Source organism: Mirounga angustirostris, unplaced genomic scaffold, assembly GCF_029215605.1.
Source record: "Mirounga angustirostris isolate CCGP_5_RB_7025 unplaced genomic scaffold, mMirAng1.0.hap1 SCAF_4, whole genome shotgun sequence".
NCBI classification, from domain to species: Eukaryota; Metazoa; Chordata; class Mammalia; order Carnivora; family Phocidae; genus Mirounga; species Mirounga angustirostris.
The window spans coordinates 98083409-98109437 of NW_026991712.1; the positions used below are offsets into that span (position 1 = coordinate 98083409).

At 40.5% G+C, this 26029-nt stretch overlaps 1 protein-coding gene across 2 annotated transcripts; it reads left to right on the top strand.

Annotated features, from left to right (window-relative positions):
• Positions 1-7638: 7638 nt before the first annotated feature.
• Positions 7639-25026, top strand: KCNA3 (potassium voltage-gated channel subfamily A member 3). 2 transcript variants are annotated; one of them, XM_045897005.2, is made up of 3 exons: positions 7639-9348; positions 10630-11094; positions 22468-25026. In XM_045897005.2, the coding sequence occupies exons 1-2, from the start codon at positions 7758-7760 to the stop codon at positions 10638-10640; spliced, it is 1602 nt and encodes a 533-aa protein (XP_045752961.2). In that variant the 5' UTR covers positions 7639-7757; the 3' UTR covers positions 10641-11094; positions 22468-25026. The 2 variants fall into 2 exon arrangements, with proteins under 2 accessions (XP_045752961.2, XP_045752960.1); XM_045897004.2 differs by having other exon boundaries at positions 7639-11094.
• Positions 25027-26029: the final 1003 nt, after the last annotated feature.

Here is a 26029-nt window from a genome sequence, read left to right on the forward strand (position 1 = left end):
ATGAGGGAACAAACAGCTGAGCACCTACTGTATGCAAGATCAGTAATTGAGTACTTTCTACTTACAGAATCTCGCTTAACTCTCCTAGCATGTGGCTCAGATATTATTTTCTTCATTTTCCAGGTGAGAAACTGAGACAGAGGTGAAGTGGGTTCGTTAAGGGCACTTTAACTCCAGATAGTCTGAATCCCAGGCTACAACATTTTCTGCTATGGTATAACACATCTTAAAATTAGCTGGTTCCGAATAACATAATTGATAAACATGCTCAAATAGTAGGCTTTTTCTGAAAGCTAATCTTTGACATAAAAGCATTTGGCAGGAAGTTTTGTTTACATGCATGTTGAGGATGGTATCCTACAGGTGGATTCCTAAATTCAAATGGAGTTTGATGAGGGTGGGAAATCAGGACCATTTATCTAATTATATTATATTATATTATATTATATTATATTATATTATATTATATTATTATATTATATTGTATTGTATTGTATTATATCTCTAATTTACATTTACATGAACTGATATATTTGATATATATTTGAATAAACTGACATATCTTATATCTGATTATACACCAGTTCATTTGAAGGACTATATAAACAATGTACTTCAGTTGGAATTGTTTTAGCATTTCCATCTGTGTACTTCAACCTATGTAACTCAGTCATGAGGCATTCTAGGACTACAATAGGCTGGTAAGGATATAGAAGGAAGCCGGAAATGATGAGATTTGAAGCTAGGGGAATAAATTCAGCTTTAGAACAAGTCCCAAAAGAGGGTGGTCAACTTCTACAATAATAAAGTTCTAGGGGTAAAGATGAACTCTGAGTGCAAGCTGGGAAAGCCTCATTATTCATGGGGCCCAAACTAGAGGAAGATGCAGGGCCACAGGATGGGGATGGCAATCCTGGTAATCAGGTGGGTTGTAGAAGCTATGTAGCTCCAAGAGCTCCATATGGCATAAATAAGAACTCCAGCCTATGGCAGGTTGCAGCCTTGGGGAAGCCTACTAAGGGCTAAAAAGAGAAAGAGACTCTCAAACAAGCCAGTTGCGTTTTAGGGTAGGGCTTCAGTCTTAAACTGGAGAGAACAGTAGCAAGCTAAGGTAGAGGCTTGGTCCTCTTGTCATGCAAAACATAGCAAGAGTCCAGAAGGAGGCTGAAGCTTTATAGGCAATGGAAGGCCCATCACAGGTGCCCAGAAGGAGGCTGGAGCTTTATAGGCAATGGGAGGCCCATCCCAGGCACCCAGGGCTTAGGACAACAAGATAGATTCTAGACCCAACACAATGAGTGAAGGTAAGGATGAGATTTCCTAATATATCCTAATAAGTTTGCTTAAAATTGGCTCAAGAACTGAGTTGTCCTGAGTGAAGACTATAAATAAAGATTTTCAATACTTGCAGCTGTGTTTGGGTCAGCAAGGGACTGACACATCACAAAAATAGTTTTATTTGCATCTGTTTTATAACCAAGTAATGTATCTGTTGCATTTTATCTTCGGTATGATGAAATCCCCAAAGAATTGCATTCATATTCTTTTGTCATTATACTACCCAGTATTAATTGGATCACTGTGGGCCTTTATATACATTCATTAACATTATTACCATTGTAATGAAATCTCAATAAAATTGTAATGCTATTCTACAGACGTGTTGAGTTGCTACGTCAACATCATTGCAAAACCTGGTGACAAAGTAATAATACTGTAACATTTTGTCTGTAGATTAATAAAATATGTTTTGGTTTTCACCAGATTGGCAATACAAAAAACCTCAATTGAAATTTACCCTTGGCTTTATAGTATTTCAATAGATTCCCATAAATGTTTGCTAAAGTTTTACAGTTTCGTGTTAATTTGTGTTCAGCAGTTCATATTAATTTCAATTCAGTCATGTGACCAAAATAAATTCCTCTTATCTCACAAAATTAATTTTACTGTGGTTCACCCATAGCCTCACAACAAGTACCTCACAGAAGGAACATGAAGAAACAAAAGGAATTTTCTAGATATTTTTAAATATTCTTTGTCAGATCGACTTAGAGGGAAAACATGGTGAAAGTATTATTTGTACTGTACATCTTGCTAAAAGAAAGTTAATAGGTTTGGTAGTGTTGATCTAAAACCATTCAATCATTTCTACAAATGTTAAGATTCCCATCTGCAAACAAGTAATTGGTACATACCAGAGGGCTCTACTATTTGTCTCGTCATTAATTGCACATCTCGTCTATGATTAGAGGTGTGATTGTGCCTGATTTTTCAATAAGTTAACCAGAACCAGAAAAGACCATGCAGGTATTCCAGTGTCTGTACTCTCTCCTGCACAGAAGCTCAAGAAGAAACATGGGACTTATTTAAATGCTTGGCCTAACATAATACTTTTACCTCTTTGGCTGCCATCCTTGCTGACGAATTCCAGTCTTCTCTGAATAGCAATTATTTTCTGAAATCACCCTGCCATGTGAGAACACAGACTAGACTACTGGTTCATTCTGAGAGCCATCTTAACCCCAGGTGGGACCTGTATTTGCATCTATTTCTGGAATAACGTCCTCCCTGTACCCAGCATCTTTCTTCTTAAAAATGGTAGAAATTCAAGAAAGCCCATGGATAACCTTAGTGTTGAGGTACAGGATTGACACCTTCATCGTGGTCTATCCATCAGTTTTTAGTGAACCAAGCATTCACGCTTCATAATTGGTTTTCTTCAATTATACTATTCAAAAATCATTTCTCACAGACCAGCACTAGAGACTGGAAATACACAGAGGAGTGAGACAAGCCCTCTGACACTTGCAAAGCTGATCTAAGGAAGAACTTGAGAATATGGACTTCTCAGTTTGAATCTTGCTTCTGCCAAGTCCTAATCCTGTGTGATCTTGCAGGAGTGACTTTGCCTATCCTCCAGTGTTTCTCTAGGTGTGAAGTAGTATAGTAGTAACATTACCTACCTACAGGTTGGTAGGTAGTTTGGAGGTTACTGCATATAAAGTGCTTAGCACAGTCCTGGCTTAGCACAGCGTGTTCATTGTTCAATATGTTAGCTATTAGTATTAAGGAGTTCACACTCTCATAGGGAAACAGACCTTATCATTCACATTAAATATAGTACAGTAAAGCCCTCTTATGGAGCTCTGAACAAAATGCCATAGGACCGCCGATGAGAAAGAAAATCATGAATTCATTTATAATCAGTTTTATCGAGTGTTCTTTGCAGTGGTAATCATGGCTGACAGTCATGGGGGGGGAAAGGTGACATCTAAGCTTCAATCCTTGAGGATTGAATTTTCCAGTGGGAAAAAGGTAGAAGGGGTGTCCAGTGAGCTAGAGCATGAGCGGCTAGCATGAGGAGAGGCATAACAGTCTGCAAATGGGTGGCATGTCCAAGGACCAGTAAGTGGTGTGGAAAGAACACAGAAGCTGCTGCCACAGGTCAAGTCAGCACCAGGGTTCAACCATCATGGCGGCACTAGAGAGCAATATAATCAAATCGATGTTTTACAGAAATAACTCAGCTACTTCCTGGAGGATGCAATACATAAAAGAGAGACTGAAAGCGGGGAGCCTGTTATGACATGGTCATTACAGCCTGAACTGGGGCAGTGACAGCAAGAATGAAATGAGAGGGATTTGGAGAGAGAACAGAAAGCACTTGGTGAGCGACTGGATGTGGGGGGCAGAGGAGTGATTCGGGGATGACTTCGTATTCTAGCATGAAATACGAGAAACAGGAAGAGAAGCAATGTTGGAGAGAAAGATAATGAGTTCAGTGCTATAAATATTAAGTTTGGGATCTCTTTAGGAAGAATATCCAAGTGGGCAGTTTAGAATAAAATTCCGGAGTGCAGGACAGACCCATCCAGGAGGGTGGCGGGGGGGGAGGGCAAGAGAAAGAGGAAGTGACACTTTAAAAAACAACTTAGGCATGCATATCTGTGCAGCCTAGCTGTTTCTAGGAGACAGAACCAGAACTGAACAGATACCTCTCCAGAATAACCCCTCTACACTGGCAAACTGGTTCACTCACTATACCTTAATATGCTTTGTGAGTTCACTTTGCACCTTCTCTTTCCACCATTCACCACATACTGATTAAACATCTAGTGTGTGCCAGGTATTAGTCTAGATTTTGGTGACATACAAGTAAAAAAGTCAAAACCCTGCCATCGGGGAGTTTATGTTTTAGTGCAGGAGATAGTCAGTAAGCAAGTAACCAAATAAATGTAAAATGTAATTTCAAGTAAATAAACACAATAAGGAAAAATAAAGCAGGTAAGAAGTTAGAAAGTTCCGGGGGTGAGGGGGAGAGAAAGGGGAATTCTCTGAAATTTGCGGTCTGGGAGTCCCCCTCTGATGAAGGGACATTTTAAACAGAGACCTAAAGTGATGGAGAAAGCCATGTGAGACTCTGGAAAAAGTGTGTTTCAGGCAGAGGGAAGAACAAGTACAAAGTCCCTGAGGTAGGAACCAGTTTAGTATGATTGAGAAACAGCAGGTAGCAGCTTGGCTAGAATAGACCAAATAGCCACAGGGCATCTTGTGACATTTCTGGTACTACTGACTGATTTGTTAACTAATGCCGTGGTAAAGATTTTCACAAGACTTGTATCCTACCTTCCCAACTCCATGCAAGTCTATTGAGGGCAAGGTCTACGTTCAAACTCCATAATCCCACGGTACCTAGAACAATACCTTGCACATAGTAGGTGGGGTTTTTTTTCACTCATTTATCTATCGTTATAAACAGTGGTAACTTCTAGACCTGCCTTGTCCCACTCTCAAACACTTCTGGACCTATTCCAGAAGCTGTTAACCATCTGGCAAATCATCGGCGAGCTACTTCTAGGGCTGTTGTGATCAGTAAGAAACTCAAGCTATGTCCAGAGCAACACAGAAAGCCCAAACCAAGACTTACCCTTGCTGTTTGCAAACCTGATGGTTTTACTTAGGCTCTAAGAGTGAAGACTTGAAATATGGGGAAAATCTGCACATGCTCAGAGAAGCTGTTGGTTTTGCCACAGTTTTATGCTTAAACATTATAATAATATTATTATTATCCCACAGGGGTGTCACAAGGATTAATGAGACATTTTCAAATTACTTTGAGCTACTCCACTGGGGGTACTGAATAAATGGTATGTGTTCCTCATGAAGTGCCATTTTTGACATTGATTTGTTGTGATGGGTTCTGCTGTCCAACAGGGCTGGAATTCGCCCACCAAATCATTTCTTATAAACAACAGACTAGCTGTCAGAAGGCAATGGTTTTCAGTTAAAATAAATATGAATTGAAGTGAACTAGTCAGCAATCAGAAGCAAATGGGCTGCTGTTAGAAATCTAATATTTATTAAGCACTCACAGTGATCAACATAAGAGTTTCACAGTGTGATACAGTAGAGTGAACATTGGATTTGGAAATGGTCCAAGATTTTAGGCCCAGCTCTGCCACTAAACAGCTGTGTGGGCTTGAACAAACTGCTAAACGTCTCTGGGCCTCAAATCTAAACTGAAGGCTGTCCTAAGAAGCTCGTAATCAGTCTTCCAGACAAGGCAAATATATGAAAGGAATGGAAAGAGTCATTTCTGAAGGAAAGATACTTCACAGGACCATCCATCAAAGGACCATCCTCTGTTCTGGTCTTCCTTGCCATTGATTAATATTAATTCCAGTACTAATTCCTGCAAATGGAGAAATAAATCACTTTCTAGGTCAGACACAGAAGTGCATGAAATATTTGGTCTTTAAAAATAGGGTCTTTGCCTTTCTATGAGCCAACTTGCAGCAAGCCGTCTTATTCTTAGCTTTAAATATATGAATGATGGATTATACTGCTACCCTAATCACCAGCTCAAAATCAGTGTTCAGTTTTGTGAGAGTGTTTTACATCCCTGTCTACTTTTTCCATCTTAAAATATACCATCTGCAGTGCCTGGCACTGACCTAGAGGTAAAGTGAAAGATAAAAGGACAGTAAAGAACATAAGTGCTTGTTGTATCCAGAAAAGGCCCAGGTGGAATAACTGAGTAATGTACATACTGTGAGCTGCTTCCCCTCACTCTTTATCCCAGGAATCCCAGTGATCCTGGGTTCAGAAAGGAGAAATGCCTGACACTCCAGAGCAGATAGAAATACAAAGCATCACTTGTTGGGGAATTCAATTCGACAAACATACTGAGTTCCTACTACTTATCAGGCACTTTGGTAGTTTCCAGGTGTATAAATGGAGTAAGACCTGGTTTCTGCCCTAGAGAGCCTCGGTTGCAGTGGTGGTGGGAAGCAGTGACCACAAATCGCATTTACTTGCCATCGAAGCGTCAGCTAAGGGATGATGGGTGAGGGAGTAGTCCAGACAACAGTTCCTCTTTTGTAAATGATTTGAATGATACAGTGGGAAATACATTATAAAGCCTAGGGTTGGCTCTAAATTGGAGTCGCTAAAATGTCTAGACACAGAAATTGTGTTCAAAATGACCACAACAATTTGAAGAAACAGTTTAGGTTCAAAGGGGATAAAGTTGTCATCTCCAGGCCCAAATCAAGCAACAGAGATACATGTTGCCGGCTGAATGTTCTCGAAGTTTCCCAACTAGAGCGTGGCAAACTCTACCACAAAGCCAGCAGTGGAACACTGAGGGTCTAGGTGCCAGTCTCGCTCCAGTCCCTCCACGACAGACTTCGGACGAGATGTGATCTTCCTTTCTCATTTTCCTCTCATGTTCCCACGACAGGAAACCTCGCTCTTCTGAGAAGACCAGGCTGCCCTCGCCAGTCCCAACCAGAAACTCGGTCCTTGATTCTCCGCCCCCCCCCCCCCGAAATCTCAGCCACGAACGTTTGTGAGAACTATTCGCTACCGAAGCAAAGTCCCTGAATGCCTTTAATGACCCATCTTCTTCAGACCCCCGGTGCGAAACTCATCAGCACCCATTACTCCGTTGGGCTCCTCACGCACGCAGGAGCTGAAGTGTTTAGAGTGCTCCCGGCCTGGAGGTGTTCCAGCCTCAGCAGGCTCAGGGTGCCAGCAGAGGGCTGGCCTGCTCCCCAGGGCGCCCACCTGGCCAGTCATTCCCTCCCTCGACCAAGCTCCCCGCCCAGCGCGCATCCCCATCCTCTCTCCTCGCCCTCCCCGGCCCCTCTGAGCCCTTCTCCCCGAGCGGGGCCCCGGTGGCGCGTGCAAGGCGAGGCGGCCGCCGCTCGCTGGGCGGCGGGGTGGCCCAGGCCGGGCCAGAAAGCCCCGCGGCTGGGACGTGGCCTCGCGGGCCGGGAGAGGGGGGGCGCTGACCAGAGGCCGGCGGGGGTCCGGGGGCCTGATTCCCTGAGGGCCGCCTCGGCCGGGCGGGTATCGCGGGGGACGCCGAGGTGCAAAGAGAGGGCGCTTGGGCGGCCCAGAGGGGCGAGGCGCGGGCAGCCGGCAGCGGGCAGCGAGGGGCCCGGCTGGGCGGCGCGGGGGAGCGGAGTTGGGGGGGAGCGGGGCGCGCGCCCGCGCGGTGGGCGGGCATCCTGAGGGGCCGCGGAGAGGCGGGCGGGCGCGCGCCCCGCGGGGGAGGGGCGGGGAGCGCGGAGGCGGGCGGGGAGGCGTCTCCCCGGAGGAGCCCGGCGGACCGCGCCAGATGCACACGGAGCCTGGCGGCGGCAGCAACAGGCGGCGGGCCCGACTCGGGGGGAGAGGGGGGCGGAGGCGGCGGAGGGGCGGGGAGCGCGAGGAGGAGCGACGCGGCCCGCGCCGCCGCCTCTTCCCGCCGCATGGACGAGCACCTCAGCCTGCTGCGCTCGCCGCCGCCGCCCTCCGCCCGCCACCGCGCCCACCCGCCGCAGCGCCCCGCGAGCGGCGGCGGCGGCGCCCACACCCTGGTGAACCCCGGCTACGCCGAGCCCGCCGCAGGCCCCGCGCTGCCGCCCGACATGACGGTGGTGCCCGGGGACCACCTGCTGGAGCCGGAGGCGGCCGACGGCGGCGGGGGCCCGCCTCAGGGCGGCTGTGGCGGCGGCGGCGGCTGCGACCGCGACCGCGACCGCTACGAGCCGCTGCCGCCCGCGCTGCCGGCCGCCGGCGAGCAGGACTGCTGCGGGGAGCGCGTGGTCATCAACATCTCGGGGCTGCGCTTCGAGACGCAGCTCAAGACCCTCTGCCAGTTCCCGGAGACGCTGCTGGGCGACCCCAAGCGGCGCATGAGGTACTTCGACCCGCTCCGCAACGAGTACTTCTTCGACCGCAACCGGCCCAGCTTCGACGCCATCCTCTACTACTACCAGTCGGGCGGCCGCATCCGCCGGCCGGTCAACGTGCCCATCGACATCTTCTCCGAGGAGATCCGCTTCTACCAGCTGGGCGAGGAGGCCATGGAGAAGTTCCGCGAGGACGAGGGCTTCCTGCGGGAGGAGGAGCGGCCCCTGCCCCGCCGCGACTTCCAGCGCCAGGTGTGGCTGCTCTTCGAGTACCCGGAGAGCTCCGGGCCGGCTCGGGGCATCGCCATCGTGTCCGTGCTCGTCATTCTCATCTCCATTGTCATCTTCTGCCTGGAGACGCTTCCCGAGTTCCGCGACGAGAAGGACTACCCCGCCGCGTCGTCTCAGGAGCAGTTCGAGGCGGCCAGCAACAGCACGTCGGGGGCCCCCGCCGGAGCCTCCAGCTTCTCGGATCCCTTCTTCGTGGTGGAGACCCTGTGCATCATCTGGTTCTCCTTTGAGCTGCTCGTGCGGTTCTTCGCTTGCCCCAGCAAAGCCACCTTCTCGCGAAATATTATGAACCTGATAGACATCGTGGCCATCATCCCTTATTTCATCACTCTGGGCACCGAGCTGGCTGAGCGACAGGGCAATGGACAGCAGGCCATGTCCCTGGCCATCCTGAGGGTCATCCGGCTGGTGCGGGTCTTCCGCATCTTCAAGCTCTCCCGGCACTCCAAGGGGCTGCAGATCCTGGGCCAGACGCTGAAGGCTTCCATGCGGGAGCTGGGGCTGCTTATCTTCTTCCTCTTCATTGGGGTCATCCTTTTCTCCAGCGCGGTCTACTTTGCCGAGGCAGACGACCCCACTTCGGGTTTTAGCAGTATCCCGGATGCCTTCTGGTGGGCAGTGGTAACCATGACAACAGTAGGTTACGGTGACATGCACCCGGTGACCATAGGGGGCAAGATTGTGGGGTCGCTCTGTGCCATCGCTGGTGTCTTGACCATTGCTTTGCCAGTCCCCGTGATTGTTTCCAACTTCAATTACTTCTACCACCGGGAGACAGAAGGGGAAGAGCAAGCCCAGTACATGCACGTGGGAAGTTGCCAGCACCTCTCCTCTTCGGCCGAGGAGCTCCGAAAAGCAAGGAGTAACTCCACTCTGAGTAAGTCGGAGTATATGGTGATCGAAGAGGGGGGCATGAACCATAGCGCTTTCCCCCAGACCCCTTTCAAAACGGGCAATTCCACTGCCACCTGCACCACGAACAATAATCCCAACTCCTGTGTCAACATCAAAAAGATATTTACTGACGTGTAGTATATGCTCTAAGTGACATGCTGTGCTCAGTATTGTGTGGAACGTGCCCCCTTGGTCTGTGTATGCCCTTGTTTTATACATTTCCAGACCATTCATCAAGGAAAGGACGTGAAGAAGTGGAAAGCACACTTCATTTTCCCTCTCCCTACTGCTTCATACTGAAACAGGTGTCTGTTTTGGAAGTGGGCTGCATTCTCTCAGCTCTCCATTTTTTTCTCCCCCCCTCCCTCCCCTAATATCGCAAAGAACAAACTTACTTTAAACTTCATTTCTAGTACACACCCTGTTTAAAAAAAAAAAAAAAAAGTACATCCTGGGAAGAAATGAAACTAAAGAACAGTTAGAATAACTGCCTAACCTCAGAATTGAAAGACAGTTGTTTCTTTACTAAGTAAAGAAGGCACATACTTAAAGGATGCTTCCGTTTACTGGACCTTTTAACATTATTGAATATTTAGTTCAGTTGTCTTCGTTGTGGATACGTGGATGAGAAGTCTAATTAGAACAATGACTTGTAAACCCACCATAAGTTTATTTGGTTTTTGACTGGGATTTCTGTTTGGAACCCCTCCCGGAATTTTAAAGACTTCTACAACTTTGAACAAAGGGAAATGTCCGAGGTGTCCTGATCTGACTAATTAGTTGAACTCTTTGGGGCTTGGTAAGCATTTCGAAAGGGGGGTAGACAGGCAGATTCCTCTGAAGTTCAGTATGTGTGTTCCAGGCAACATCTTATCCAAGTGTAGAAACAGATGTTTTCAGTGCTGCTGAGAGAAACAAACAGAATTCCTAATGTGTCTGCGAGATAAGCTTCTGCAGTATCACAAGAAGATTAAAGTGGCAGACACTCCTTCCAGCGGAAGTTACTAATTCTGACCTGACTGATGCAGTTCCCATAGCAACCCATGTTTCCTGGGAAACCCGAAAAAGGTTGTCATGGCATCTCTTGCTCTCTAGCCCCACCCCCTAGCCCCTGCCGTTTCCACAGTAACCTTTCCAGATGGTTCCTCCTTACAGGATTTCATAAGGAAAACCACTATTTGAATAAACCGCACAAATAAGGTTACGTCTGAGAATCTGAGGTGAACTGAATCACAAACAATGCATTTTTTTTTTTTTACTACAGAAAATCATTGATATCATCTCATAATGACTGAATTGGAAAGGAAAATACTGCCTTTGGAATGTTAGATATATACTCCAATGAGGCATGATGTGAATTAGATGCCAATAATTAGGCAATAACTTAAAAGGATACTGTTTTCTTCCTCCAAGAAGTTTCAAGCCAGCAAGTGAAATTTAAAAGCAAATGTAAAAGTGTTCTGTACATAAGCAAATGAAAGATTCAATCGATGTACCTGAAACCTTACTACAAGGGACCTTCAGACTTCCTCTTAAAAAAAATTCGAGAATCCCACAACAGCACTTGAAAAGCTAAATAAACTTTAAAAATATAAAGGATGCGTGTTTTTTAGCCGAGGGAATTGCAGACAATCAATAAAAAGGAGGGACGGGAAGCAACCTTATCTTGGGAAAATACCTGCAAGTTTCAGCCATATACCAGGGGTTGCCAGAAGACAAACAGAATCAGGTGAGCACTGTGTGGGGGTATTGAGAGCTCTCCCTCTTTGGACAGGGAACCAAGGAAATGCTGTTCCTGTCTAGATTGGTGATACTTGCAAAACCAGTAGTTTCGTATTAGTTACATGCAAGTGCCTTTTAAAGATCACTTACAACAACTTTTCCATTTGATTTCCATGTTGTTAACTGTCCTTTGGTTTCTACTGTTTATGGCAAAAGGGTGGGTGGGTGGGGGGAGTCATTGCTCTTTAGAATAACTTTTACCCAAACTGAACTGAAAATGATTCCATTCCTTTTACTAACCCTCTTGGCTTCTGAACAACCTGTTTCCCCTTTAAAAAAAAAAAAAAAAAAAAAAAGGATAAAAGGCAGAACCTACTGCTATTAGATTATTGGCCCAATTTTAATTTACGTAATTAGTAGTATGCAGTAGTACAGTTGTTTTAAAAAAAAATGGTTAAGCTTACAAGGGTAACACTATATTTTAACAAAATCATTTTATTTTATACACATTATAGGTATTATACTATATTTTCCACAGTTATACATTGTGCACAGTTGTTTTTTTATTTTGATATGGTATAACTATTCTATCATAAAGTAAATGAGAGTAACCTTAATTCTAAAACCCATAAAGTTTTTTCAGGTAATCAGAAGCCTACTTACTTAATTTTTTGTGTAGTTAAAAAGAATGGTGAAGACTTATAGAGGGGGAAGAGGAAGGAAAAGACAAAAAATTAATAGAGGCATGAAATCCATATACCTGGTCATGGGGTCACTGCTTTTATCTCTATGTGCGTCAAAATAGGACTCCTTTATCTAGTGTCCTTTGCTACTTGTTTGAGTTACTTTTACCATTGATCTACCTTTTGACCAAATTCTTGGTATTCTTAATGACCAGACATTTTTTTGTGACCCATTTTTGTGGTAGTATGTTAGACACACTATAGTAATAACATTAAGAATAATTTTTGTATCTGTTCTTATCTGTTCTTTTGTGTATGATCTTGACGTGAAGATGAACAGAGTGCAGTGACACTTTTATTCACTTTTATTTAGAAGATATAGAAACCCTATTTAGTTCTATAAGTAAATTATGGTTGTACCATAATTTTTAGAATTGTATTGTTATTAATAGTAATATGAAGAAGACTTTTTTTTTAAATCCAGAGAAATACAACTTTTTGAGTCATCACTTTGAGGTGTATACTTTTCTCCAGTTGCCAAATCATAAGCTCCTTAAAGGTTGTAGGTTCTGTATTTTGACAAATACAGATTTGGGACACTAGTGCCTGGCACAAAATGTAGCACTTTGTATGTATTCAATACATATTTGATGAGTGAATGGCTATAATCTTATATTAATGTTATCTTCAGGTTTTTAATGAAGTGATTTGAAGCATAAGCTCTGCAGTCATACTGCCAGGGTTTGAATCCTGACTCTGCTCTGTGAGCAAATTACTTAACCTCTCTGTGCCTCAGTTTCCTTATTGGTAAAATGAGGATAATAAATAGTACCTCATAGAGTTCTTGTGAATACTGAACATTGATACAGGTATAATACTTAGGAAAAATACTTGCATGGCATGCAGCAGAGATTTTGCTGAGAGATTACATTATTATGTGATCATTACTTACAAGCATTATATAATTAACACTGAGCTTTGTGAATGATATGAAATACATAAGTAATCAGTGTCTTCCTATTTACTTTCTGTGTGACTATAATAATTACCATGTAATTACCATGCCCTGGACACTTCTCAACTCTGCAAGGTAAGTGGTATTCACCCCACTTTAGGAGGGTAAAAAATAGATAGTTATGGTTAAGTGATTTCCCGAAGACTTCACAGCTAGCAAGAAACCCAGCTATGATTTAAAGCCAGGTCATTCTGGCCCCCAAACCCCTGTTCCTTTTATTAGGTGACTTGAAAGAGATTGAAAAAATAAATCTCTTTGGCTTTAAGGTTTGACTTCAGCCCATGTCACTAATAAATGAATTCCTAAATATATCTCCAGAAACCTATCTTATGCAATATATTGAGAATTAACCCTTTCCTAATCATCAGAGATTTTTAACCATAGGGATCAAATATAAGGTATTTAAATTGAACAAAGAGATCGACTTTTCTAGTAATAAAAGATTATTTTCCTATATGATTGATTTGTCTGCATTTAATATTATACTCAGAACGCATAATCAGTCATAGTAGTAATACCTGCTAGGACAATAGATATTTTTCAGTTTTAAGATTAATTTCCTATTTCCATGTGTTTAATCTACAGTAGATGATAGTATTATGCAAATTGTTATTTTTCCATCTGCTTATACTTTGCTTAGGTTACCAAAGAACCATGCCAGCAAGTAGCATAAATATTTTGACTCTCCCTTATTAAGAAAGGAGAAATTACTTAGAACAAAAGGATTGAAAGTTGAAGGAGATTGCCAGCTCATTGAAATTTGTGGACATTAGTGCCTTACCCAATCACTCCATGGATCTTTAAGAGCATCTGAGCTCAAAAACACATTAGAATATAATTTTGTCCCTCATAATAGCTGTAGCCCCTTCTCTAAGGTCCTAAATCATTCAGAAAAAGAAAATGGATAGTGATTTGGACTTACAGCAAAATACAAAGAGTCTAAGTTTACACGTATCATTTAGCTTGGCCAAAACAAAGACTTCACTGTTGAGCTCAACTGCACATCTTGGATGTTGAAAGGTATGCATATGTCTGTGTGTACAAAAGATTCATGGGGGGAGGAGGTGTGACTGGATCAGGGCACGTCTATCAACACCCTGGGACAAATGTATATACCCTAGAGCTGGTGAAATCTAGAAATGAAAATAACATTGTTATTTATTTCTTTTATGGTGCTTTCAACTGATCTTACACCAAATTTTAGTACCCACCAACTATGGTGACATAATCACAAACAGCTACACATAAGAGGCAGCATTATATCAGTTATTTCTAAATTTTGAGACAAAATTTCTGGGATTGAAATTTTAAATGCAGAATATGAAGAAATTTAAAGTTATGGTTTGTTTACATAAAATTTGTTTTTACCTCTTTGGCATAAAACGTACTCAAGCAACTGCTCTGGCGATAGTATATAAATTCAGTATATATAATACCAATAGTTTTTTCCTTTAAGAACCATAACTATAATTTAATGACTTCCATACATTTAAAATTTCAACATTTTCTACAGCAATTCCAAGTCCTTCCCACCTCTCAGCTGTGAATAGAAGTGATAACCCCTCCCACCAAGAAATGCAAAGAAGCACAAGTGCCCTCCCCCCACCCCCCAGTCTGAAGACTTACAGAAACACTGTGAGATAGAGGTGAGGAACGTTAAGAATGGAGCAGAGGATATTTAGGGCTTGCATTTTAGGGTGGGGCTTTCTGTCTTTTATTTCACCTTTTAAACAGAGAATAAGACTATTATTTCCATGCTACTAATTTTCTGTGTTTCGTTTGACAATTTTATATATTAATGAAGTCACTTGTTTTCTATAACTTGCAGGGAATGGTTGAAAACCTTTGAAAAAGGGCAAATCAGGGGAGGCAGGAAGAAGGGAGGGAAGCCATGCAGAGCCCAAACTGTGTGCTATCATGACTCAGCTCCTAACCTCCTGCCAGAAAATGGCCATTGCTATAGAGTTTATGATAATAATGTTCTTTATATGCTCACATTCACCGTGCAAATTTAATTTAAATGATTCAGAAGGTTAGAAAGTTTTCAAATATTTGTCTTTTCTTCAGTGATGCTGTAAATTAATTTTGTCTTTGGAATTATAAAGAAAAAAACATTTTACAAAGAAACATTTTCCTGGTTTTTCTCTCCCCCTCCTCCTTTTTTGTAGTGAATGTGTCTTTCCTTACATTTCAAATTTTGCACCATTAACTATCAAATAAATACATTAAAGAGCAGATCTGGAAAAGCGGCTCCATCATTTTCTTGGAAGCCATTTTATTATTGTTGCAATCTAAATAGTGCAGAATAGGAGCTCCAGCCTGAAAAGTAAATCCTGGGATTCTGGTTGTTAGTAAATTAGCATTAAATGAATGAAAAATGATGTTTCATTGTATCTGAAAAACATTATAAATTTGTACATGCAGGGCTCTGACTTTGCAGATACAGGGATCATACCCCCAGCCTGGTAGTAAAGAGTGGAGAGTAGCTTCTTCTTTTCCAGTGAGCCCCCGACATCACCCCCACCCCTTTCATCAGAGCACAAAGGCTCTTGGGAATCTTTATTGAGATTCCCACTAACTTTTTAGAATGAAAGCTAGCATTGCACTTATATGTCAATCAGCCCTTCTATTTCACTGGTTTTTTTGTTAAGTTTATTTTAAACTCCTATTCTTTATGGAAATTTTCTCTGAATCCTAAGGTTCTTATTTTTATACATTTAAACATGCTCCTTAAATTAAAACATGTGATTTAATTTGGAAGAGAAGCCAGTGAGGGTAATTTGTTACACACATGCACCTGCACACACACACACACACACACACACACCCCTCACCTGTTATTTTCTATCCTAAGATATATTTACTTTCCGTCTACAAATCTAAACAGTCTAAAATTGGTGAATTTCCAAAATATGTGTTTTCATTCATATGTGCTACACAGACATTTACAAAGCATTTTTATTTTTTCATAGCCTTGCTTAAAAGGCAGATTTATTGCCTACTGTTCTCAATGTATTTATTAATGTAATAGTAGATTCATAAAAGTAGTAAATACATCCAGTGTATCACTGAGCTTAGTCATTTCACCTCCTAAATATCCTTAAAAATAATCTACTTTTCAACATCACTGTCATCACCACTTTAATCCACACTACTATCATCTCTATCCAAAATAATTAACTGGCCTCACTACATTTCCTCTGGCCAGTCTGACCCATTCTCCACCTGATAGCCAAAAGCATCATTTTGAGATTCAAATCTAGTTACATCACTGCTTAAAAGTCTTTTAAGGTCTTTTCCTTGTTTTTAGGATAGAGACCCAAAGGCTTAACACAGCCTTCATGGCCCTACATGATCTGTCTCGCCCCTGATCTTCTAGTTAGGGGTTAAGCTGCCTTTCCCTCTTAATCTATGGGGGATCCTTGAAGATGTTCCCACTGCCAGCCCCCTCTTCACTTCATTACCTTCTATTTTTACTTCAATATTCCCTCCAGGATGACCCTGGTTTTATCAATCCCCCTATTATGGTACATTTCTTCAAATTTAAGGAGCCTTCCATTATAAGGACACCATTATCTATGTGCCATTGAGAAAAGAAGAGCTGCCAATTTTAAGGGAAAGTACCAGGGATTGTAAGGTACATCCCAATTTCATAGATACTCAAATCTGAAAAAGTTTGTCTCAGAGTGAACTGAATATAGTATGTGCACTTGCCATAGCTGTCATTTTATATTTATTTGTGTTGTATGATTAATGTCTATCTCTTCTATGAGAGTAGGGCCTGTATCACTCTTTGTTCATTATTGAATCCCTTCCCATCTTCTCCCAAATCTGCTCCAGACTTTCACCCCTGTCACTTCACCAGTAGTATACTTTTCAAGGTCACTGGTGACCTCCTATAGCTAACCCCAGTGGTCATTTCTCAGTGTTCACTCCATTTGACCCGTCAGAAGCATTTGGTGCTGTGGAATACTTCCTCCCTCCTGGGAAGAAGTTCTTCATTTGACTTAAGGGTGTGACACTCTGTATTTTCTTACTACCTCTCTGGTCTCTCCTTCTCAATCTCTTTTACTGGGTCTTTCTCATCTCCCCTGAGTTTTAATATTTGAGAGCCCCCTGGACCACAGCTCAGTTCTTAGACCTCTTTTCTTTTTACATGAGGTCTTATTCTCATAGCTTTAGACTATCTATATGTAAATTTCTCTCTCCCATGTGGACCTCTCCCCTAAACTTCACGTTGAATTTCTAGCTACCTGTTTGACATCTCTACTTGGATATCAGATGGCTATCTCGAACTTAGTATGTCCAAAATTGAGCTTCCCTGTACTCCCCAACCCTCACCACCAAACCTATGTCTCTTGCCCTTTTCCCCCTCTCTATCACTATAACTTCAACTTTCCAGTTGCTCAAGCTAAAATCCTTGGAATTATCTTAGATTCCTCTCTTTCTGTCATACCCTTTATCCAGGCTATTGGCAAATCTTGTTGGCTCCACTCTTAAAATGTTTCCAGTCTTATTTCTGCAACCACCTGTTCCAAGCCATCATTATCTCTCACCTGGATTTTTACAGCACCCTCCTGACTGGTCCCCCAGCTTCCATCCTTTCCCCTATTCTCAATATAGCAGCCAGAGAAAACCCTTTAAAACACTTGTCAGGTCATGTCACTTCTTTGCAGCAAAACCCCTATTTGGCCCTCCATGTCACACAGGCTACACACTGAAGGCCTCACATGGCCTGCAAGGCCCTACCTACTCTTCCTTGCCTTACCCTTCTGACAGAACTCCTTTCTGACTCCTCTCCCATTTGGCCCTGTAGGACAGCTGTGCCAGCCTCCTTGCTCTTCCTCAGGTAGATCAAGCGTGCGCTCCCTCAGGGCTTTGCACTTGCTGGTCTACCTGCCTGGAATGCTCTAACATCTGATATCTGCTCAGCTCGCCCCGTCACCTCCTTAGCTGTCACCATGAAGCCTTCGCTGGTCACTCTGTTTAAACATGCAGCCCCACCCCCCAGCACTCTCCTTTATCCTGTCTCTGCTTTGTTTTCTCCTCTAACACGAGATATTTTACTGACTTTGTTTATTGTCCATCTTCCCTTCCCTTCCATGAGAATAAACAATTTTTGTCTGTTCATTGCTACTGTATCCCTCAAGACTTGGAATCAAGTTGGTGCTTCGTAAGTATTTGTTCAAGGAAGGGATGAGAGGAAGGAAATTCCAATTTGAGTGTTTTTAAACTATTAGCAAAATTTTCATGTTGTGTATCTGTGCTTCATTCTATCACTGTGAGGCTTGTACTCCTCATCATGTTCTTATGGATAAAATTTCTTGTACCTGGTTCACTGGAGAAGGCTTCCATTTGGTAAAACATGCTCCAGCAGGTTTTCCCCCACAAAGTACTATCCAATTATGGGGGTGGAATTCCTTAACATAAATAATTTAAATATAACATTATATATCACTCCTAATCACCATGGCTACCTGGAGTTGGAATGCTGCACAGAGACTGTTTCCTACCTAGCAGTTAATAAAGCACTATTTGTAAATGATACTCACTATACACTTGTTGACTGACTGGCTTACATAGTACAGCAAAAATCAGAACAAATAAGTGCTATCTCCAGGAATTTACCTATCTAGCAGACATTCTAAGAAACTTTGCTGTAAGTTCAGTCTTGGTTTTAGTTAATGGTGAGCCCTCAAATATCCATGGGGTTTTCCTTACAATGAAAGCTGATTGAATAAGGCATTAGATATTTCACCAGTGAATCACCTTAAAGAATTACATTACTATAGATATGGTCTTATGCAATAAAATAATTTCTTTTATAAAATAATTTAATTTTTTTTAAAGATTTTATTTACTTGAGAGAGAGAGAGCATGCGGCGGCGGGGGGGGGGGGCGGGGGGGGAGGGCAGAGAGAGAGGGAGAAGCAGACTCCTGCTGAGCATCAGGGAGCCTAGTGGGGCTGGGGGCGGGGAGGCGCTGGATCCCAGAACACTGAGATCAGGACCTGAGCTGAAGGCAGCTGCTTAACCAACTGAGCCACCCAGGCGCCCTGAAAATAACTTAATTTTTTATGTAATTGTCAAGTTATATAGGAGGATCACAGAAATTGGTTATTTTTTTAAAGTGACTTTTTCATATATGAAAGAAGAGGGGGACATTGAACCCACCAGCAGTAAGAGCAGATTCTCAGAGTTACTTTTATAATGGCGAAACTTAGGTCACTTCTAAATAAAATAGGTGAGAGACACCATAGCATATGTTGGTATTGGGAAGTTCCCAGAAGCTTTGAAAAACCAACGTGTGTAGTATGGAACTACTGAGACTAAATTAAAGGATTGATATAAAGGAGGACTGCAGATATTGAGGTGATTTTAAGTAATATTTTAACAGATGCACTTTTCTGTGCAGCAGGAAACAGAAAGGAACCTTTTCCACACCCTTTCTGAATTTTCTCTTCTCCCTGGGTTTCTCAGGCATATCAGACCAGACCTTGACTGGGTGTTACCTCTGTACATCTAAGGGAAGCGTTTCCTTAATAAACATGCTACTAAATTAAAGAAAACTAAAGCATGTGCTTGAGATTACATAAGTAGATCGATAGAAGTTAGAAACTCTTTTTGCCTGAGACAGAGATCATTTCTCTTCTGAAGACACATTGTCAGGACTTTTTAAAGGAATGTCACAAAATAGAGAATTGAATAATTTTCATTTCTTATTTTTTCATGTTTTTTTTTCTGGTTTGGAGTGAAGAATTATAACATGGTTTATTTTTGTTATTTAGCCCAATATGGGTTCTACTGGATTTTCTGTTATAAACTGGAATAGCCAAGGTATTTGAAATTATAAGAGGCAGCCTCACATGCCATTACATTTTATATTTACCTCATGTATGACTACAGGACAAAAAATTTTCAATTATTCACCAATAGGTTACCTCTATAAGAAATTATAATAAAAAGCATGTTAAACAAGAGTGACTCTATGCTGGATTTCAAAATGTAGTGGGTGACTAAAAACCACAGACAGAAATAATTTCTCCAGGTAAGGACTGTGTTTGAATTGCTTTATACCTATATTCTATAAATCTTTTACCTGCAACCATGTTAACTGATTTCAAAAGATCAATTTATTTTACCAGACCACAATGTAAATTAAGGATATTTATTATTAGTAGACGTAAATACTGCTCAAATTAGCAGTGATTACACCTCAAGCTCATTTTCCCATGACTTTCTAGATTTTTGACAAAGCTCACATCTTAGCACGTTACCAACTTTAATTACTGAGTGAATTTAAACTTCTTTTGCTTGCCAAGAGTACATAATTTCCTAGAGGCCAATCAGAGAATCATACATAATTGAACAAGAAATTTTTCTAGTCCTTGGGCTAATTCATTACCATTTCCTTGGCAGAAATTATCGAGCTTGTTGGTGTGCAGTCAACTCTAAGTTGTTTAATAGATGTCGAAGTATAGCCACATCAAAACAAAGTTCCCATAAAATTCCGTGCTGTGGAATGGTTGTAACCCCTTTCCTCATCAAATACAAAGTTAAGTAAGCTGGGTTTCTGTACCTCTTTTGTTTAGGCTTTGGTGGAGGTGTTACTTCTTCACAAGCTTAATAATTATAGAAATTTGACCATTCTTATCCTCTTTTCTTGCTTCATATGTTAGAACATTTATTTGGTCAAATATCTTCAATTATAGGTATCACCATTTTCTATTACACTTCCTCTCTCTGTTTTTGTAGAGTTGATTTTGATACTTAAGTCAATGTCCTTTCTTCTAAGCCCTTCAGCCTTTTCTCATTGAATGTAATGTAACTAATGTAAACATTATGATTACCATTCAAATGTCACTTTGATTTCTCATTTCTGTAAAATTGCAGCTCCCTCCACGCCTACAGTCCATTAGGATGCCAAGCTATACCATACTTATTTAATAGTCCCAAGAGCCTTGAGGCAGGTACTGATACATGAGATTAAAAAAAAAAAAAAAAGAAATGGCTCAACTTCTTATGTAAGAAGGATGTAATAGTAGCAAGACAAGAACAGCTTAATAAAGCCATCTCAAGATAACCAAAGCTACAGTAGCATTGAACAAAAGCCAGGCACTTAGGAAATGATCACTCAGATCATTCATGTTACTTGTAATTTCTTGTAATTAGTAGCCACTACTAGCTATTCGACCATTGTAATTTTCAAATTCTCGTGATTAAAATTAAGAATACTGTGATGAAAAGTATACTGCTGTGTGGCCAAAGATTAGTGTTAAGAAGTTGTATCTTTCATGAAGGATGATCAAGTATAATCCAGGCCAATAAGGAAAACTTTTCACTAGATGATCGCCCAGCACACAGTGGACGTACAACATTAGGTTTAGTAAGTAGATGATTCTTCTACAAAAAGCACATTCAAGTTCCAGATCACCACTGGTAGGCATTTACCACTGGATTTCAGATACCTGCTAAAACCAGGAGTATATGTAGGAAACAGTCTTCTCTATGTATTGTGATGGATAATATTCACATATTGAAACCTGGAACTGAGTTTAGCTTTTTTCTATTTGTGTATTTATATGTATCCTTTCTACTACAGTTAGTAAATCTGTAGAATACATGAATCTAATTTTTATATATCCACTTATTCGCTCAATGTGTATTTACTGAGTACTTGCTACGTGTCAGACACGATGCAGAGTGACAGGGATTTATTCATTCATTCAACATACAAATTGTCTAATAATGTCCAAACACCATTCTAGATTCTAGACGTAGCATGAATAAGATAGTCATACTGCCCTTTGCAATTTTTAAGAAGCACTTTACTGTCAGCATTTCTAACGATTTTTTTCTAGTTGGCAGAGGAGAGCACCAAACCTTGAACTTTTATTTCTTGGTTCTCCACAGACCCTTGTTAAGCAGTTACTGTCTTAATTTGTGATTTCTTGAAGTGGTACATAACTATGTAGAGTTTATATTTTAAAGGATCAACAGATTTGAAAGTTACTTGTGTAATGACAAGATAAAGTACAGGCATGATAACTAGAACATAGTTTTCACCATACTCATTTTGAGACTGTTTCTCCCTCTCTCTCAATCTCTTTCTCTCCCTGCCTCTCTCCTTCTCTCCCTCTCCCTCCCTCCCTCTGCCTCCCACACTCCTTCCCTCCTCACTTCTCCATAACACTTATCTGAGCATAGAATTTCCATTCACTTCAAAAGACTTCTCATCTTAGGTCACCACAGTGAGATGTACTGCCAGGAAATAAACCAACCCTTGGAAATACATTGAGAAAATTAATACATACATTTTTCTAAAAAACAGTAGGCACTCAGAACATTTCAGATGGTTCTAAAGGTGAAGATAAATTTTTATGTTCAAAAAGCAATCACATTGGTTTGAACTACATTTGGAAATGGGTATTAATAAGGACAAAAAATTCATAATTTCAGCATACTCTGAAACTTTTTCTCACATACAAACTAAAAGCTTTGATATGTGGTTGATAAACTTAGAAAATTAAATTGGTTGAACTTTCAGGGTACCAGTAAAAAAAAAAAAAACAAACGAAGTGTTGAAAAGTATAGTGAAGAGACTATTTTATATTGACATAGAGTCTAAACTTTTTTAAAACACTAAATATACAGTAAATTATTGTGCTTACTTTGCCCAACAGATACCTGAAGAGTCCCACATAGAGAACTGTAGAGCTGCACTGACCAGTAGGATACTCATTTTTAAATTGCCTACATCAAGAATGCAGTGTTGGTTCTGTCGTTGATGGGCGGTGATCTGTCTGCTAGCACATGTTTTGTTTTAGTTGACATTAAATAACCTGTCTCTGAGAAATGCTTTATATAAAGGAAGCAGCTCTAAAGCTGAAGGATTCTTTTCAACTGGTGTGCAATATCAAAGATAGTGACGAAGAGATAAAGAAGAACATCAAAAAATATTAAGGGATCACTTCAACCTTTTGACATTTTGATGAAATCAAATCACTCAAAAACTAATCAGTACTGCTGATAAAGAAAACCTAAACGTTTGTTTGTAATAAGCCAACTGGTACTGTTTTCTTCTTTCAGTTAATCACTGGACTATGTTGAATCATGAGATATAGTAATGTTCTCTTCTGTGTTCTGGGTTATGTGAAACCTTATTTGTGAAGGTGTGTTTTGTACCAAAGGCTTTCCTACATAGATCGGCCCATTTTACACATAAATAAGTGAAGTCTACACTGTGCCCAGATGAATGGTATTAAACAGACTGGCCTACAAGAAATGTGCCTTGCTTGATTAAACATCCTTTTATTTTTTGATTCAAAATGATAGATTTACAATTAGTCTCAGATAGGTTTTAGCTGAATGTAAATTTAAAAATATATTAGTACTTAATATATGTTTAAGTTGTCTATTTTAACTGAAATTTTAATATTTAGTTATAGTTTTCAGCAGTTCCTATATAATATACTCATTCAAGTTAGTTTTCATGCAATGTTTGGTGTGGTGACTGACACAAAGCACATTCTTAAAGATATAATATTTCATCTAATGTTTATAGAATTTCCTTCAAAATTATATCTGTAAAAGTTTTCTTGACTCATTTTCTATTTTTGTATTTTATTCCTTTAGAAATGGAACTTTTTCAATAAAAAAAAGCAAAGTTTTAGTTGGAAAAGAGATTTAGGAGGTCATGAAGATGATTTCCCATTTGGGGACATTTCACTTCTGTGCCATTATTAATGTATTTACTGTGACATTTCAGCAGAATGGTAGCTATTTGTATATTATTTAATAAGCCTTATGGAAAGTCAAACTGTGAACACTTGGTATAATGAAGACTTTTTTTCATTTTCATATTTTATTTTTGAAACATACCTGAACAAGTGCGTAAATAACCAATTTCCTGTTATTCAAGTGCATAATGATGCTAAGTTATAATAAGAGGGCTTGTAGAATTTTAATAACTATAAAATATTTCAGTAGCAAAGCCAAGATTATAAATACTTCTTGATGCCATGTATGTAGAAGGAATTTCATTGTTAATATATAAGAATAGGTAACTGAAACAGTGTTATAGCTATTAGCAGCAACAGATGGGTTGGAGATATAATCCAGGTAACTTTCTTTGAGGCAATGTCTACAATGAATTCTGTACAATCTGCTGGGTTTTTTTCTGTGATCAAAATTTGAGACCAAATCTCTCTAGGAAAAAGTGAAGTAAAAGAGTGATAAGTATCTCAGATTTGAGCTATGTGAACCTCCCATCTGGATGATTTGTAATTAAAGTGAAAACATAGCCAAAGCCACCACCATGTTTTTGTTCTGTGTTAGCCCGCATAGGAGGGACACTGGCCCAGGAAATTGTCAATCCATTCTAGCCACCTAATACTCATAACTGATGATCACAGACTGTTCAACAGTAAAGTAATTCACAACAGTAAAGTAATTCACAGGATGATTGAAACAAACCAATTAACTGTCCTATAAGAGGTCTTAGACATTCAGATGTTTCAGTAAGGATCAGTAGGCATTACAAACATAGACATAAGTACTACCTTCAGGAAACACCAATGACACAACTTTAAGCATTATGTATACTTAATATCATATCTGCATTATTATTACAGGCCACAGTTTCAAACAAAGACAAAACCTGGACTTTGCAATAAAAGCACAGATTGGCACCAGATGAGTAAACTGTCATATCCAATATGGTTCACCGAATGTGGAGCAAAAATATAGCATTGGTCTAGATATCATGAGACCAGAGTGATTATCCACTTTCTACCTGTGGGACACTAGATAAGTTACTTACCATTGCTAGGCTTCAGTTTTCCCGAATTGCGAGGTGGGTGTGCTGGGTTAAATAATCCCCAAGGCCCTTTCCCAGCCTCCAAATCCTCATTTATATACATTTGAAAAGGCTTTGAAGAATACTTAAAGTACTCAGATTTCTAATGCATCTCAGAAGGAAAGACTAAATTGAAATAAAATTTAAACCTTGAAAGTGTCATCAATATACCATTCTTCAAATTGAATGTGAGAAGAGGAAATAGGATTTTTTTCCTCCTCTAAGAATTGTCACTGGCCTATAATGGGATCATGAAAAAGTAGAAAAATCACTCTGCAGAATGGGAACAGATTAACGAAATTGCTGGAAAGGAGGGGAGGTTATTTGTTAAATTTAATTAGATGTTACTGTGATTTGAAATTATATATGAAATGCAGTACCAGAGCTTTACTGCACACTCAACATTATCAACCCAGAGTAGAAGGTGGGGAAAGGTTGGAGGGATGGCAGTGTTTACCATATGATCTCTTGATTTTTTTTTTGTGTGTGTGTGTGTAAGTGCTGGTTCTGCTCATAACTCTTGTACCCTAGGAAAGTCCCTTTGACCTCTCTGAGCCCCATCTTCTTTAGCTGTACAATGAAGACTTTAAATTTAGTAATCTGTTTCTTTACATCTTTGGAAAATTCTAGAACATTTTCAGAATGTTCTGATACACATATACGTGCACACGTTGTTCCCCTCCAATCACTAAGATGTCACAGATCTCTGCTCGCATGACTGAACAGACTGCAAATCCAAACATTCATATTTCTAATTGACCCTCAGCAAGACATAAAAAAAAGTAACTTTTAATTTTGACCATGGCTTACCTATTATGACTTATCATTTCATCTTTGAATTTTGAGTTCATCTAAACAAAATTTCTGTTCCAGTGAAACTTCTGTTTAAATTTTTGTAGTTTAATAAACAGTTAGCAAACCAGAATTAAGTATATTATGCTTGCCAATGAACTGTAGCCGATTGCAAGGGCATTTTTGTCACATTAAGAAGGTAATGCTGTATTAGTCCCAGAATCAATGGCTTTAATTTGAAGTAACAGTCACAAAATTTGGTAAATTTTCGTGAATACGAAAGAGGCCTGATAGAGCCACATTGTAATTAATTTTGCTCAGGAGTGAGAAACAAAATTCAGGGATAACCCAAACGCTTCTGTTTGGCTTTTGTGGACAGTTGGAAAAAGAGTGGTTATAGCTTTTGTACAACATAGATAAGAGATAATTGTACCCATTGAAAAACAAGAGTATATTCTGGTTGCTGATTTTATGGTAGAAAGAGATAAGGATAGAAAGATGCTAAAATATGGACACTAGGGAAATTATTAAAATGATAGTCCATTTGAGTAATACAGAAATATTTTGTCATAATGAGATTATTTGTCCAGAGGTTT